The 16,303-nt window shown below is 38.2% G+C and overlaps 1 protein-coding gene across 2 annotated transcripts in view; it reads left to right on the top strand.

Annotated features, from left to right (window-relative positions):
- FAM199X (family with sequence similarity 199, X-linked) overlaps positions 1-16,303 on the top strand; it is a 38,524-nt gene that overhangs the window by 14,873 nt on the left and 7,348 nt on the right. Inside the window, exons 3-5 of one of the 2 annotated variants that reach the window (XM_036740282.1) lie at positions 11,729-11,878; positions 12,222-12,383; positions 13,136-13,390. In XM_036740282.1, the coding sequence (XP_036596177.1) occupies positions 11,729-11,878; positions 12,222-12,383; positions 13,136-13,390 (567 nt within the window). The remainder of the gene's footprint in view (positions 1-11,728; positions 11,879-12,221; positions 12,384-13,135; positions 13,391-16,303) is intronic. The other variant, XM_036740283.1, reaches the window with a different exon arrangement.

Consider the following 16,303-nt stretch of genomic DNA (forward strand, 5'->3'; position numbering starts at 1 on the left):
GTAGGCATTCTTGCTAATTTGTTATATAATCTAATGACTTATGTGTGTTATATGGGATGAGTCAAAGACCTTGAGGACCATAGATGAGAATTATGCAGAAATAATAATTATAATAGCTCCCATTTTAGGGCATGTTGAGATTTGCTAAATCCTTGACAAGTTATTTCATTCGATCCCCACAGCAAGCCTGGGAAGTGGGTGCTATTATTATCCCTGCTTTACAGATGAGGAAACTGAGGCTGGTTAAGTGAAAGTACATGGGGGCTTTTGGATCAACTAATATGCAAAGAATTATTTGATAGAATTGGAACTAGAAGAGGTCTTAGAGATGAGATGGTGATGATCCTGAGTCACACACATCCTAGGTAGAAGACAGAATTCACAGTCATGTCTTCTGACTCCAGCTACAGCATGCTTGCACAATGCCACACTGCCTTTAGGAGGCTTATCACTTGCTGAGTTTTTTTCCTTTCATTTTTTTCCCTGGTCCTATCCTTGTCCCCAAAACATGCATGTATAAAATGTCTTTTGTTTCAGATTAGATGAAGATGCTGGTACAGCTTGGGTATAGCCTTTGTCAGCAAATGCAAATATATTGTAATGTTGTAGTTTGGGTGCCAATGTCTTCCTGCTGACCACAACTTGTCCCTTGTTCACAGGAAGGGCCTACAAAGGTTCCAAGTAGAACAGTGATACTGAATGCTTCCTGGTTGGTCCCCGAAGAAATGACACATTTTTACCTTGCTTATCTCATGGAGTTTAAGCATTTTCTCGTGTAGTTGTAAGGGAAACCTACCACCAGTATTCGTTGTTGTGTAAATGAGTGTTTACAATATTACACTAGACTCTAATTATATCTATCTGGTAATGCTTTCCATCTTCTGAAATTAGACTATGTGTACTCTCTTAATAATCTGATGGATTTAAGTTTGCTTAAATATGCTTTTTAAACAAATTGGAAAAATTTTTAAAAACCATTCTTTTGTCATTGAGAGATTCTAACTAAATTTGTATAAATATTTCACAAATTTAACTCTTAGAAATTTAGGCTTCTGGGGAGTTGATTCTCTTTTTCACTGAACAAAAGAGAATATCCCCTTCCTTCACAGGATCCTAGATTTAGAACTAGAAGGGCCTTACAGAGTAGTCACAGGGTTGTTACCAGGATCAAATAAGTTGATGTGTGGTAAGTGTCTTACAAACCTGCAAGCACCATCGAAATGTTGGTGATTATGAAGGAGTACTAGAGATGAAATCAAACTTTGACTCAGGTTGAGGCATCTGCCACCATTGGGCCGAACACACACCTCGCCTGATCTTCAGTATCTTCATCTCTGAGAACTTGGGTAAATGATGCTGATCATAGTTACTATCTCAGTAACACTTTAAGGTTTGCAAAGAATTTTACTTCCATTATCTCATTTGATCTTCAAAACACCCTGGGAGGCAGGTTCAGTTATTATCATCATTTCATGGTGCATTAACTTGAGGCTGAAAGGTCAGTGACTTGCCCAGAGTCACACAGCAACCAAGTGTCTTATGGAGGATTCAAACTCAGGTGTTCCTGACTCCAAGTACAGCGCTCTACGTGTTGTGCCATCTGCCTGCTAGAAGTTGACGAATGGTTTTGGTCATAGCACCAATACAGAGGGCCTTAACCTTTGTACCCCTTTGGCAGTGTAGTGAAGCCTCTTCTCAGAATATTTTAAATGCATAAAAGAAAATACATAGAATGCAAAGGATTCCCATTTATAGTGAAATAGTTATCAAAATATTTTAAAAAGCACAAATTCACAGACCTCAGGTTATGAACCCTTGTACTACGGTGTGGAGCAGACAGTGATCTAGGGCAGTGGAAGACATGCCCGCACTGATGAAATTTTACACCCTTAAACTGTTGGCATCCTCTCCGTACCATTTATCTCCTATCTGGAGCATATGGATTGTGGATGGGCATATCCTGTTATGTGAAGTAGTACATGGTTCATTCCTGACTTAGTTTGTATGACCTTAGGCGATTTGATTTACCATTTTTGTCCCTCTTCTGTTCAGAAGATACTGGGTTAGCTATTTTTGATCTCCTTTTTCATAAATCTATGAGAAAAGTGAAGTCCAGATAGGTTAGTTACTTTCCCAAGATCACACGGGGAGTAAGTAGCAGAACTGGGATTTGAAACCAGGTCCTCTGACTTCAAATTCAACTTTTTTTGCTGCATGCCTTTCTTTCTTTAAAAAATTACTTATTTTCAGTTCCAAATTCTGTACCCCCCACCCATTGAGAAGGCAAGAAATACGATACCCATTATACAATGAAGTCATGCAAAACATATTTCTGCATTAGCTATGTTCCAAGGGGGGAAAAAGTAAGAAAAATAAAGGAAAAAATCTGCTTCAATCTGCACTCAGAATCCATCAGTTATCTCTTTGGAGGTGGATAGCATTTTTCATCATGAGTCATTTGGTATTGTCTTCGATCATTGTTTGATCAGAGTAGCTAAATCATTTACAGTTGATCATCTTATAACATTGCTGTTACTGTGTACAGTGTTTTGGTTCTGCTCACTTCACATCGCATCATTTCACATAGGTCTTCTCAGGTTTCTCTGAAACCACCCCCTTGTCATTTCTTACAGCACGATAATATTGCTTTTCTTAATTTTGAAAGAAATACAGTATGCATCTCGTTTTTTAGTCATAGGGCCATCTCTGACAATCAGAACTTAAGTTCTTAAGGTACAGTGTTGTGCTTTTGCACATAATGATAACAATGGGATTATTAAGTGGAGATAAAGAAGGGGCAGGCAGCATTCTTACCTTTAGAACAAATTTTAGTTCTAAGGGTAATCACTCAAACATCGCTTGGTTTTTTTTACTTAGTTTTTAAAAATTCCATGAATGAACTTTTAAAATGAACCGTTAGATCTCTTAATAAATACTTGCATTTGTTAGTACTTAATGAAATGATAACCTAGACTTTAATATTAATAGCTGCTTTTGCAGGTGTACAAAGAATCTTTTTCATCTGCACTAAATTATATTTACTTGACTTAGCTAATCTACTTTTGCAGCAGCCATAATTTTTTATCTCTGGGAATGACCAAGAGATTTCCATGTTCTTCCTGTGGGTCAAACCCAACATGACATCTTTCTCCATTTGCCCCTTCCTATTTGTCTTTTTTTGTCAGCGGTAGATAGAATCATTCTGTTACTTAGAATCTGAAGCACAGATTGTCATTGGCTGCTTCTGCCGGACTACTCCAGTCACCTTTCCCCCTTAGAATCCCACAAGTGTGCCTTTTCACTATATCACTTGATAATCTCGCCTATTTGTTTTGTCCATGTCAATTTCCTTGTGATTTTACCTTGCTCTATAAAAAAGCAGTAGCATTTTGTAATTTCTGTCTACTGTCAGAGGGCTCTCCAAAATGATTCCATAGCTTTCCAATTCTACCAGCAAAGAACCAGCATCTCCACAACCCCTGTTGCTTTTTACTATTATTATTATTGCCAATCTGATGTATATGAGGTGGTATCTCAGAGTTGTTTTCCTTTGCATCTCTTTGATAATCAGTGAAGTTAGGCATTTTTCTAGTGTTTTCTCTTTTGAAAACTGGACTGTTTATCCATTGTGAACTAGGTACTACTGTTGTGATTTTTAAAAAAGTTACTAATATTTTAGATGTCGTCTTTGTGTGTCACATATAATCATAAATATTTTTTCTCAATCTGTTGTGCTTTTTTTCTGAGAACAGAGCAATACCAAATAATTTCTTTACTCTCAAGTTAAAATTCAAAACACTATTCTTTAATTACCATCTCAATCTAATTCTCCAAGAAGTTGGCTCTAATTGTATTTTTTCCTCCCTTTATTTTCTCTCAATTATATGTAAGAAAAACTTTGAACATTTGGTTTTTTTTTTAATTTTGAGATCCAAATTCTTCCCCCCCCCCCTTGAGAAAGTAAGCAATTTGATATAGATTACAAATGTACAATCATGAAAAACATGTTTCCATATTAGCCATGCTGCAAAAGAAAACCCAAACCAAAAAACCCAAGAAAAATAAAGTGAAAATACCCTGCTTCAGTCTGTATTCAGACAGCATTAGTTCTTTCTCTGGAAGCGGGTAGCATTTTCCATCATGAGTCCTTTAATACTGTCTTGGATTATTGTATTTCTGAAAATAGCTAAGTCATTCACACTTCTTCATCATACAATATTGCCGTTACTGTGTACAGTGTTCTGCTGGTTCTGCTGACTTCACTTTGTATAAGTTCATGTAAGTCTTTACAGGTTTTTCTGAAATCCTCTTGCTTGTCATTTCTTACAGCACAGTAGTATTCAATCACAGCTCTGTACTACAACTTGTTTAGCTATTCCCCAGTTGATGGACATCCCCTCAATTTCCAATTATTTGCTACCAAAAAAAGAGCTGACATGAATGTTTTTGTACATATAGGTCCTTTTCCCTTTTCTTTGATCTCTATGAGTTATAGATCTAGTAGCGGTATTGCTGGGTGAAAGGGTATGCACAGTTTTATAGCCCTTTGAGCTTAGTTCCAAATTGCTCTCCAGAATGGTTGGATCACAACTCCAACAGTGCATTAGTCTCTCAATTTTTCTACATCCCCTCCAACATTTGTCATTTTCCTTTTTTGTCATATTAGCCAGTCTCATAGGTGTGAGGTGGTAGAACATTTTTTCATATGACTATAGATAGCTTTGATTTCTTCTGAAGACTATCTGTTTCTTTTGACCATTTAGCAATTGGGGAATGACTTGTATTCTTATCAATTTGACTCAGTTCTCTATATATATGAGAAATGATGCCTTTATCAGAGACACTGCTGTACAATTGCCCCCCCCCCCCCGCCCCGTTTCCTGCTTTTCTTCTGATCTTGGCAACATGGGTTTTGTTTGTACAAAACCTTTTTAAATTAATACAATCAAAATTAACCATTTTATATCCCATAATGCTCTTTATCTCTTGCTTGGTCATACATTTTTTCCTTATCCATAGATCTGACAGCTCATATTTTCCGTGCTCTTCTGATTTACTGATATTTTCCTTTATGTCTAAGTCATGTGCCCATTTTGACCGTATCTTCATATACTATGTGAGATGTTAGTCTGTACCTAGTTTCTGCCAAACTGCTTTCTAGTTTTCCTAGCAGTTTTTTGTCAAATACTGAATTCTTGTCCCAAAACCTTGGATCTTTGGATTTATCAAATACTGGATTACTATGGTCATTTACTATTGTGTATCCAATCTAGCCAGTACCAGATTGTTCTGTTGTTCTTAAAAAAAGTTTATGTTATACTGAGTTTTTATTTTAATTTGGTCAAGTATATCAATTTTGCTTCTATATCAAGACCCTGCTCTTTGTTGAAATGAAATAATTAATCTCTTTTGTACACATCTAGCTAGAATTCACTTGGAGGGAAGTATATTGCGTAGGATGTGGGGTTAAGTCCGTTTCCCACCAAATTGCCAATGAATCTCATTTTTTTTCCTTAAGTTTAGTAGTCTTTTATTTCTCTAGTTGCCCTCTAATTTTCAAGAATTCTTTTTCTCTTGTTTATTTATTTGTTCTGAACTTAACAAACATCAAATTCCTATATACAGAGTAGATCAGAAAAAGAAGATTGTTATACATGAAGCTGTGTACCTCTCAAATGCTTCTTGTCTTTCTATTCAACAGGAGACTTTCAAAGCTGTCCTGGTTGTCTGTGATTCCTTCTAGCCTATTCCTTCTCTTTTGGGCATTTAAATTTTAAAAAAATGCTTCAATGGCTTCCTTTTTTAAAAAAATTTCTTCCAATTTTTTTTGGCAACACCAAGACTGGGTTTCTATTCTTTCCCCCTTCCCTAGCCCCACTGAAAAAAAAAAAAGAAAAAGCCCTTTTAAATAAATACCATGAAGTAAAGCAAATTTCCCCACATTGACTGTGTCTGAAAATGCAGGTCTCATTCTGCACCCGTGGTCCATCACTTCTTTGTCAGGAAGTTTAGGTATCATGTTTTATCAGTCCTCTGGAATCAGGGTTGGTCATTGCATTGATCTGAGTTTTTAAGTCTTTAAAAATTCTAACCACTTTTTAAAAGAATGTTTGTTAAATAATGAATCCTTTGCTGGTTTTTGTTTTCTATAAATAAGTTCACTAAACATAGCAGTATTTTGTAAACATTTGGTTGGCTGCCTGGTGTATCTGTTCTCTTCCATTGTTGTTTGTCTCTCTTTCTCGTCCAGTACCAGATAGTTTTGCTGATAAACCACTCAGTAATGTGTTTGCAAGCCTTGGGGTGTAAGAGCCCTCTTGTTAGCTTTTCTCTTTGTGTATGCCCCTTGGGGTTCTTTCCTATTTGTTTACTTTTTTGTTATTAATTTAGACGTCAAGAAACAGAAACATTTCAGGATACAAAGAACAGAAAAAGGGTTTTACATGAGGCGTGTATGTGAGCTTGTATTTTATACATACACACATAAACACATATAAGTGTATTTAAATTTAATACAATAGTAACAAAACTGCCCTGTTTATCCCCTTTGGACCTTCCCTCTGCTCTCATCTTTGTATTTGGAACATTTTTCATTAATTCTTTTCTTTCTTTTTTCATCGTGATCACTGAATCATCACTCTCCACCATCACTCTCTTTTGTTCTCTGGAACAAAAACTCACTTTTCTTCCATATAGATTTCAATGTTATTTTGTCATGTTCAATAAAGGGAGTTTCTTCATAATTTGTTTGGTATCATATTAAATACAATCCATTCATTTGGGGCATGTTCATTTTCCAATATTAATCGAACCCGTCCATGAATACCCATCTCTTTTTACCATGCTGCCACCCTAATCCAGGCCCCTGAAGGCCTCAGGTTCTGGTTGAGCATTATCACTCATTCCCCAGTCCTTTTATATTAATAAATATTTCATTAAATCTTTCTCCGTAATTAGTCATGTTTCATCTAACCAGTCTTAATGCTTAAATTGTCACCACAATTTTTTAGTTACTCCTTTTAAATTTCCTTCATGATTCTCTGTTTTTTTACTCTTCATTATTTTTTCTCACATGTTGTTTTGTTTTGCTGAACTGCTTTTGTTTTACTTTGTTACAGAGAGGGTTCACTGTGTAGGGGTGAAGAGAAACATTTGGAAGTGAATGTGTTGTAAAAACAAAGGAGTCAACAAAAATAACATTTAAAAACCTTTAATATTGGACATCAATACCTCCAGCTAAACTTTCTCAGCAGTTATTAATATTTAAATTGCTTAATTTTAATGGATAAAGTATCATAACAATTTTTTAGTTACCACCTCTGAGATCCCCGTCGTGGTTCTAGGTTTGTTCACTCCTCTCCTTTCTCCTCTTTGCATTCTTTCAGAAGGGTTTTTCTGGGTATCTTTCCTCCTCAGATATGTTGGTGTTAATTGCCCTATAATATTCATATTCAATATTCATAGAGGTCATCTAATTTAACCTTATTATTTTACAGATAATGAAGCTGCTGTCAGATGAGATTAGGTGTTGCTTAAAGTTACACAGGGAGAAGTAGTATGGCCAGGATTTGAATTCAGCTCACAGGATCCTAGCTCTTGAGCTGGAAGGGACCATAGGATATAGGGAAGAGGGCCATAGAGGCCAACATCCTCATTTTACAAGTGAATATACTGAGTCCTAGAGAGGTGGGGTGGCTTACACAGGATCCCGTAGGGAGTAACAAGTGACTAAGACAAGATGTGGAAGGCAGACACTCCAACTCCGGAGCCTGTCCTCTTTCCACAGCACCAGGCTGTCTCTAAATAGGGCCTCACCCTAATGTGCCACACTTGGTGTGCTTCATCCCCTATCATTGGATGTTTCTGTTGCATCCAGGTTTTTGGCAATTACATGTAATGCTGCTGTGAACATTTTGGGACAGAATATAACTTGTTGATTTTTTTAAAAAGCAACACTTTCAAAGTGTATTCTCAATAATTGAATGATTGGGTTAAAGAGTGGAATTATTTTTTTTTATGACTGATGCTCAGTGCTGCCAGATGGTTCCAAAAAGATGCTGTGGGTTTGAGATTCTACCAGCACTTAACCTGTTTCTTTACATCTCCTGTTTGTCTTCCTTTCTTCTTCCCTCCCTCTCTCCCTCCCTCCCTCTCTCTCTGTTTCATCTTTAGAAAGACTGGATTCTGGTAGTGTGATTTTTTTGTTATATTGATATATTTGTATATTTTTAAGATAGTTACATGTACTTATATATTTATATATACATGTCTTATATACATCTCTTTCCCTCTATCTTGTATATTTTAGGTATCTTATCTTTATCTGACATACATATGTATGTATAAATGGCCATATATATTTTTCCCCATATCTCTTGATTGGAAGAGAGATATGGGGAAAAATTTAGGCCATGGAAAGCAATATTAATAAAATTTTATTATAAGCAGTATAAAATTATTGACCTATATTGTACAAAGTTTATATTTAATATAGTTGAGCTTATATTTTAATATAGTCAAACACATCAGTTTTATTGCTAATATTGACTTTTTATTTATTGAGTTTTTAAAAATTCATCACTTTTACAGTTCAGATAAATACTTCATTATGTATTCTAATAGTAGTTTTTTATCTTTAATTCTACCACTCTGCAGGAATTCAGTAGTATATACTTTGTAAGATATGAATTTAAATCCGTTTCTGACAAAATTGCCAAGGAATTTGCCCAAGTTAAATAATGGATCTTTTTCTCAGTTTTTCTTTTCTACAGGTTCATCAAACGCTAATGTTTTGTAGACATTTGGTTGGCTGTCTGGTGTGTCTAGGCCAGGGGTTCTTAACCTTGTCTGTGTCATGGAGCCCTGTGGTAGTCAGTCTGGTGAAGTCAGTGGACCCTTTCTTTCTCAGAATCATATTTTTAAATAATTGAAAGAAAAACTACCTTTCAGTTAGACGTTGGTGCAAAAAAGATGTCATTTTATTCTCATCCAAGGTTACAGATCCCTGAAATCTGCCCATGGAGCCCTCTGACCTCTGCTCTTGCTTAAGTTCTTGCCCAGACCACATAGTTTCGATGATAACAACTTGGTAATATGTTCTCATGTCTGGAAATGTACAACCACCTTCAGCAGCTTTTCTCTTGTACATACCCTTTGGGTTCTTATTCACTTAAATGGTTTTTTTAAGGTTTTCCTTTTTTCCTTTTTCTTCTGAACATTTTTTATTACAAAAGTAATTGTCAAGAAACATGAATATTTGAGTAGAAAAAGGATTTCATATCAAACTTGCAGATCAACTTTTATTACATAAGTGTCTATTAAATTTAACAAAATTTCCCTGCTTATCTGTGTCTTCTTACGAACTTCCTTATGTTCTCTTTTGTGTATTTTTAAAATATTTAGTTGACAGTCTTTTCTTTTTGTATCTACCAATTCTCCTCCCTTCCTTTATAACAATTACTCACTTGGTTTTTTCCTTTAAATATCATGATGTTTTTTGCCTCATTCTATAAAGAAGTCCCTTCATAATTTGTTTGGTATTGCATTAAAGAGAATCCATTATTTGGGGGTATACTGTCATAGCTTCTATATTAATTTGACCCATTTATAAATGTTGATCCTTTTCTGCTCCTGCTGCCACCCAGCCTAGGCCTTCTTATTATTTGATACCTAACATATTGCAATAGTCTTCTTACTGTTCTCCGAATGTGAAATCTGTCTTATGCACTGCTTCCAGAATAATCTTCCTCAAAGGTGATTTTCATCATGTACCAATAGAAAGGAAGTGTGGCATCATGGGAAAGGCACTGGATTTGGAATCAAGACTTGGATTCAAATCCTGCCTCTACCATTTACTATTCACATGAACTTGGGCAAATCATTTCTCCTACCTGGGCTTCAGATTCCTCCTCTCTAAAATGAGGGGCATGCTCTCGGTGATGTTCTTGCCATCGTTTTGGCACTTAAAGCCTATAGACCTTATAGACCCTTTCTCAGAATAATGTTTTTAAATGCATAAAATAAAAACCCTACAATTACAAGAGACTCTAATTATGTTAGAAGACAGTGGTCAGAATTTTTTTTTAAATAAGCTCATGGACTCTAGGTTAAGAAACCCCCTATATCCATCTCTAATTCTAATCTTTTTGATGTGTATGACATTTCTGGCCAGGACCCGTCCTTCATATATTTTAAACCCCAGACTCCAGAAATCCAAAGCCCTTTATTAAATACCATCTATTTAACCAAATATTTATTGTCCAAATTTGCCTTTCTCTCCTGAAGTTCTTCCCTTATGCTAGAAGCAGTGATAAAAATGCCACATCTGTTCCTAGGATCTTGAGTTTCTTGCCCAAGTCATTATAATCTTTAGCAATGCTCTCTGGGATCCTTCTGGTAGTCTAATTTATTCCCATACTGAATTACTGGAAGTGTATCATTATCATCCAGTTTGGGAGCTCTTGGTAGGTTCTCTGTTGTGTATTGGACTCTTGTTCTAGGAACAGAGCAGATTACGATTATTCGCAAGCTAACAAATAACTCCCTTTGTAACACCTAGCAAGGTTTCCCTGACTATTGCTGCCAGTGTCTTCTTCCTGTGGCCCTTACTGCATGATCTCTCACCTGACAATGGACCCATGCCATCCCTTGAAAGACAGTCAATTTCTTCCTGTCAAGGAAGAGACTCATTTGACTGGTATTACCACCAAGGCATCAGTGGTTTTTCATCCTTTCTTCCTCTATAACATTCTTCCAACATCTTCCTCTGCTGATCCATTTTCTTCTTTTTCACATTACAGCCTTTCTTCCCATATTTTAAAATAACCCCAGAAATAAAATCATTGCAAAACCCGTGCATTTTTCATACTTCCTGGAAAAGAGACCCTTAGCATTTGCCAATAATAGCTTCCCTAAAAATTCAGTGTAAAGCACGAGGATTCTTAACCTTCTTTGTGTCCTGGACCACCTCAGCAGTCTGCTGAAGCCTGTGGACCCCTTCTCAGAAACATATTTTTTATTTTAATTTTTTGTTTAAATATTTTATTTTTCCCAATTATATGTAAAAACAATTTTTAACATTCGTATTTTAAAAATTTTGGTTCCATATTTTCTCCCTCCCTTCCTTTTCATTGAGAGGGCAAGAAATTTGATATAGGGTATACATGTGCAATCATGCAAAACATTTCCGTATTAGTCATTTTGTCATAAAACAAAAAACCAAGAAAAATAAAGTAAAAAAAAAAGTATGCTTCCATCTGCATTCAAACTCCATAGATCTTTTTTTTCTGGATGTGGAGTCTTTTGGAATTCAGACATTGCATTTCAAGGCTTTCTGTGTCCTACCCTTAGGTATTATCCTCTTTTCTCCAAAGTTTTTTTCAAAGGGTAACTTGTCTGGTGATATTAGCAAATCAGACTATATTCACTGGCTCAGTGAATAACTGCGTAGTATTTCTTGTTCAGGTGTCTGAAATTTTGGCTAAAAATTGTATTCTGAGTTCCTTTATTTGCCATTAGGCTTGCCTTGTAACCTCCAATTAGATTGTAAGCTCCCAAACGTCCAGGATTTTCATTTGCCTCTTTGCATTCCTGCCTCTTAGAGAAATATCTGGCACATAGTATGCACTTAATCAATGCTTATTGATTGACTGATTGAACTAATTTTGTTTGCTCAGGCCCTTGGCTCCTACAGAACTGAAAGTTTGGCTCTTTTTTTCTCCTTTTGAAGTTACCAGGCAGTGACATTGCAAGTGGGAGCGATGTGTTCTCTGATGTCATCCCCAGCATTCCCAGCTCACCATGCTTGCTTCCTAAGAAGAAAAACAAACACCGCAACCTAGATGAGCTCCCCTGGAGCGCCATGACAAATGATGAGCAGGTAGAACTCTCTTCTCCATTTATAATTAAAAGGCGAAGGTCAGTGGAATATCTCTTTAAAGCTGGAGTGCACATGTAGGCAATCTGAACTCGAACTCGCCTTTAGAGAGAGCTTTTTGTTGCCCATATAGAGCTTTCGGGCTTTCAAAGTGCTTTGCTCACAACAGCCTTATGAGGTAGGAGAGCCAGCTTTCGGTGGGGGGAAAGGAGTGGGGAGGGGCAAAACATGGCATTGCAAAGTCATTGCAAAGTACTTTTTGGAAATATGTGACACAGTATCTATCCATGGATTATATCCTAAACATTAACAGGTTTTAGTAACAGCACTCTTTTTCATTAAATAGGTTGAATATATTGAGTACTTGAGTCGTAAAGTCAGTACTGAAATGGGTCTTCGGGAACAACTTGATATCATTAAAATTATTGATCCCACTGCACAGATCTCCCCCACAGACAGTGAGTTTATTATAGAACTGAACTGTCTCACAGATGAAAAACTCAAACAGGTACGTGAGGAGAATGTTTGACACTGTGTAAAAGGTCAGATTTCTGTGTAAATAAGCACGAATGATTGAGATAGTAATGGGGACCCAGCTCTTCCTGCTGCTATGTGCTTGATGTCATTTGATCCTCACCCCTAAGACTTTGAAGTAGGCAGCTCACATAGTATTATCCCCTTTTTAAAGATGAGGAAATCGAAGCCCAGAAATGTTGACTTGCCCAAAGAGCTGGAGCTTGCATTTTAATTTGGTACCTTTTCTTTATAGTAATGGTTCTTAATCTTTTTGGTCTCAGGGCCCCTTTACACTCTTAAAAATTTTTGAGGACCCCTCCTCCCTCGTAACTTTTGTTTATGTGAATTTTATCAATGTTTACCACATCAGAAATTAAAATATCTCAGTATCTTTATAAAAATACTTTTTACCTCCAACACCCCCTAAAAAGGTCTCAGAAGACCTCCAGGGGTTTGAGGACTCCACTTTGAAAATTACTACTTTATACTGCAAACATTAGTCTCTGATAATGCTTTTATTTTTTGATGGTGTTACTATGAGTTAGATTTTTTTGAAGCCTCAAGCACTGACATGTTTTTCTTTTTAGTACTTTTTCTGGTTTTAAAAACTCACCTCTTCCTTGGACATATCTACCGCATCTAGCTGTACACATTGGGAGGGAAATCTGATTTGATTTTGTAGTGGATTGCTGAAAGACTATGGAGGGCCCAGACTTGAACCACTTTTCCTGTGTGTTCTTCAAGGTGAGAAACTACATCAAGGAGCATGGGCCTCGCCAGCGGGCCATGAGAGAGCCCTGGAAGAGAAGCAGCTACAACTGTGGGAGCACCAGCGGTGTGAGCGGCGCCAGCAGCAGCAGTGCCAGCATGGTCAGCTCTGCCAGCAGTACTGGTTCCAGTGTGGGCAACTCCGCTTCCAACTCAAGCGCCAACATGAGCCGAGCACACAGTGACAGCAACCTGTCCACCAGTGCAGCGGAGCGGATTCGAGATTCTAAGGTAAAGTGTCCCATTGGTAAGTGCAAGGGGCCTAGTGTGGTTTTGGTAGTTAGTGATAGTACTGCCGTGCCCAAACATGGAACTCACCGAGCTGCTTTCCAAACTAGGTTCTAGGGATGGGGGCTTGGTTGTTTTGTTGCATGAGCTGGATGCAGTGTTGAAAATTGCATGCCCTGAGGGAGCAGGCCTTCATTTGTTCAGTTTGTTTATGACATCTGACAGTGTTGCTTTCTATGAAAGAATCAGGAAAATGATTTTTAAAAATGCATTTGTCCTTAAGGGCTCATTACCTCCCCACCATTGCCATGTTTGTAAAGAGTTGTCTAGAGCAGAGATGTTAAATGTGCTGCATGGGCTATGGCCCACGACACTCCAGAGATCCACCTGAACCAAATTAAAATGTCACTGGAAAATATTTAACAAAATAATTGGAAATACAATAGAACAGGTAATGTTATTGTGGTTTTCTAAGTCACTATGTGGCTTTCAGGGATCCTTATGTACCTTTAGCAGCCACTGTTTCTATTTGAATGTGACACCACAGGGCTGGAACACTGGACAGTTTATTTAAAATAAAATTCCAATTAACAAGTATTTATTCCCCCTCGCTCCCTTCCAATTGAGAAAGAACAACAAAACCTTTGTAACAAATAATTCAGTCAAGCAAAAAACAAAGTCCCGCATTGGTCATGCCCCAAATTCTATGTCTCATTCTGTATTTGGGATCTTTCACTTCTCTGGCAAGTGGTGGGTGTCATCATGGGCCCTCTGGAATTGTGCTTGGTCATTGTATTGTTCAGAGGTCTTAGGTCTTTCAAAATTGTATATCGTGACAATATTCTTATTTCAATTGTTTTCCTGATTCTGCTCACTTCACTCTGCATCAGTTCATTCAAGTCTTCCCAGTATGAGTAGGGGAGTGCTTGGCATGCTGGTGAAATTTGCCTCTCCCCCCCCAACCCCCCATGTGAAAGTGTGCCAGGTGCTCGCGCACAGGGAGCTCTGGGCTCGGTGCCAGGAGCTTCCTGTCTGCTTCTGTCACTTTAGAGCTGGAAAAGAGACCTTTGAGGTCAGCGAAGTAGAGGAGACTAAGGCCTAGGAAGGGAAAAGGACTTGCCCAGGGTCATGTAGCTAGGAAGTGTCTGAGGCTGGATTGGGACCCAGCTCTTCTGAGCTCTGCTCTTCGTCACGCTGCCTAGCTGTGTGATTGTGGGCGAGGCAGTTGACCTCAGCAATACCCAGAGCACCGGGCAGCAAGGAAGCGAATCTGTATGTAAAGTGCTCTAGAAATGTCAGTGCCTGTTACGATGGCCTTAAAGCCACACAGCAGTTTGCAGGTTTGTCTGAATGCAAACTACATAGAAATACATTATCCATTAAGAGTGAGAGAACTGTTGAAAATAGAATTAGTGATTCAGAGGGTTGGACTGTTTCTTAAGGTTCACTGCTGAGTCAGTGGCACTATGGAGCATGAAATGTGGATGGTGCCCTGGCAGAACTGACTGTCCCACACATGGCCTCGCCATTCTCCAAGGGCCCTGTCAGCTCTTAGTTCTGTGTGCTTATACACTTCTCCGCTAAATGCTTGTTCTATGCCAGTTTGCATAGGAGATACTTCCTCTGTTGTGATTTCTGCCTGACAGAATTCTTTTCTTCCTCAGAGATTAAATGTTATATATAGTTTTTCTGGCCTTAACAAACAGAAGTCATGTTAATAGAGTTCTTTGATGTCTCTCAGTGGGGCTTTGGGGTCCTTGCCATGGCAACTGAGCCTTGAGCCTGGTTCATGAGCACAGAGGTGTTCCTCCAACTCTGTGTGAACCAGTAGAGAAGAGCACCATGGTCCTTGGAGGCAGGACTGTGTAGCTAGCTTTGTAGGAGGCGAGAAGTGTCCCTGATTCTTCCCCAGCCTGCATGGTCCAGCTCCAAGGTACTTATTTCTACTTGAATTTAAAAAGCCTCCTTGATGCCCGGGCATCCAGAGCTGTAATGGGACCAAGCCTGCCGTCAGAGCAATGACCTACACTAGGCAATAATAAACCAAGCAGAGCAGGTTGGTAAGGAAGACAGATGTGAGAGGTGTAAAGGGGAGGGCCAGTTGAGTTGCTAAGAATAACTTAGGAGAGCTTTTCTTCAGCTGGGCATAAAGGGAATCTGCAGAGGCTCCTGGAGCAGGGGCTGCCTGATGGGAGCCTGTGTAGAGGGGCAGATGGGTTTATTTAACAAGAGAAATGGGTGATTGGAGCTGGGGAATCCATAGGGACCGGTGGGGAACCATGGTACGGAGATGGGGGACGGCAAGATGGGAACGGAAGATAGGTGATAGTCCCAAAGGGTCATACAGTCTTACCTGGACCTTATGAGCAGCATCAGTCATGTTCATTTGGCCTTGCCACCAGTGGGCCTTAATTACAGTTACAGAGAAGTTAATTTAAACTAGAGTTAACTCAGTCCCTATTACTAGATAAAATCACCTACTTTAAACTCTGCTTGATCTAAAGACAAAAGGATGTCTTGGTCAAATACCATTACGGCATAACCTTGGACCACAGCTGGAAAATGGCTTTTTGGTTTTGGTTTTTTCTTACCTGTCACAACCAGAAAAATAAGTGAACTATATATAATATTATTGTGCTGATTTCAAGTGGGATACCAGATTTTGTCTATTACCCACTGTTTTCATAGGGATCATAGTTTTATAGATCTAAACAAAATTGGATTGAAATGTAGCTGAATTTCCATGGTATTTCACCTGGCATTAGGCAGGGCACAGAGATTCTACTCACCCCAGTGTATTTTGTCCACTATGGGGATTTCTTGTAGGAAACCTTCCCAGGGCCCATCACAGAGCACTGAGGTTTGGGGAGGAAAGCTTCCAAATGGGAATCCAAGAAATACATCTTGAGTGTCACG

Source organism: Trichosurus vulpecula, chromosome X (assembly GCF_011100635.1).
Source record: "Trichosurus vulpecula isolate mTriVul1 chromosome X, mTriVul1.pri, whole genome shotgun sequence".
In the NCBI taxonomy this organism is placed as follows: domain Eukaryota; kingdom Metazoa; phylum Chordata; class Mammalia; order Diprotodontia; family Phalangeridae; genus Trichosurus; species Trichosurus vulpecula.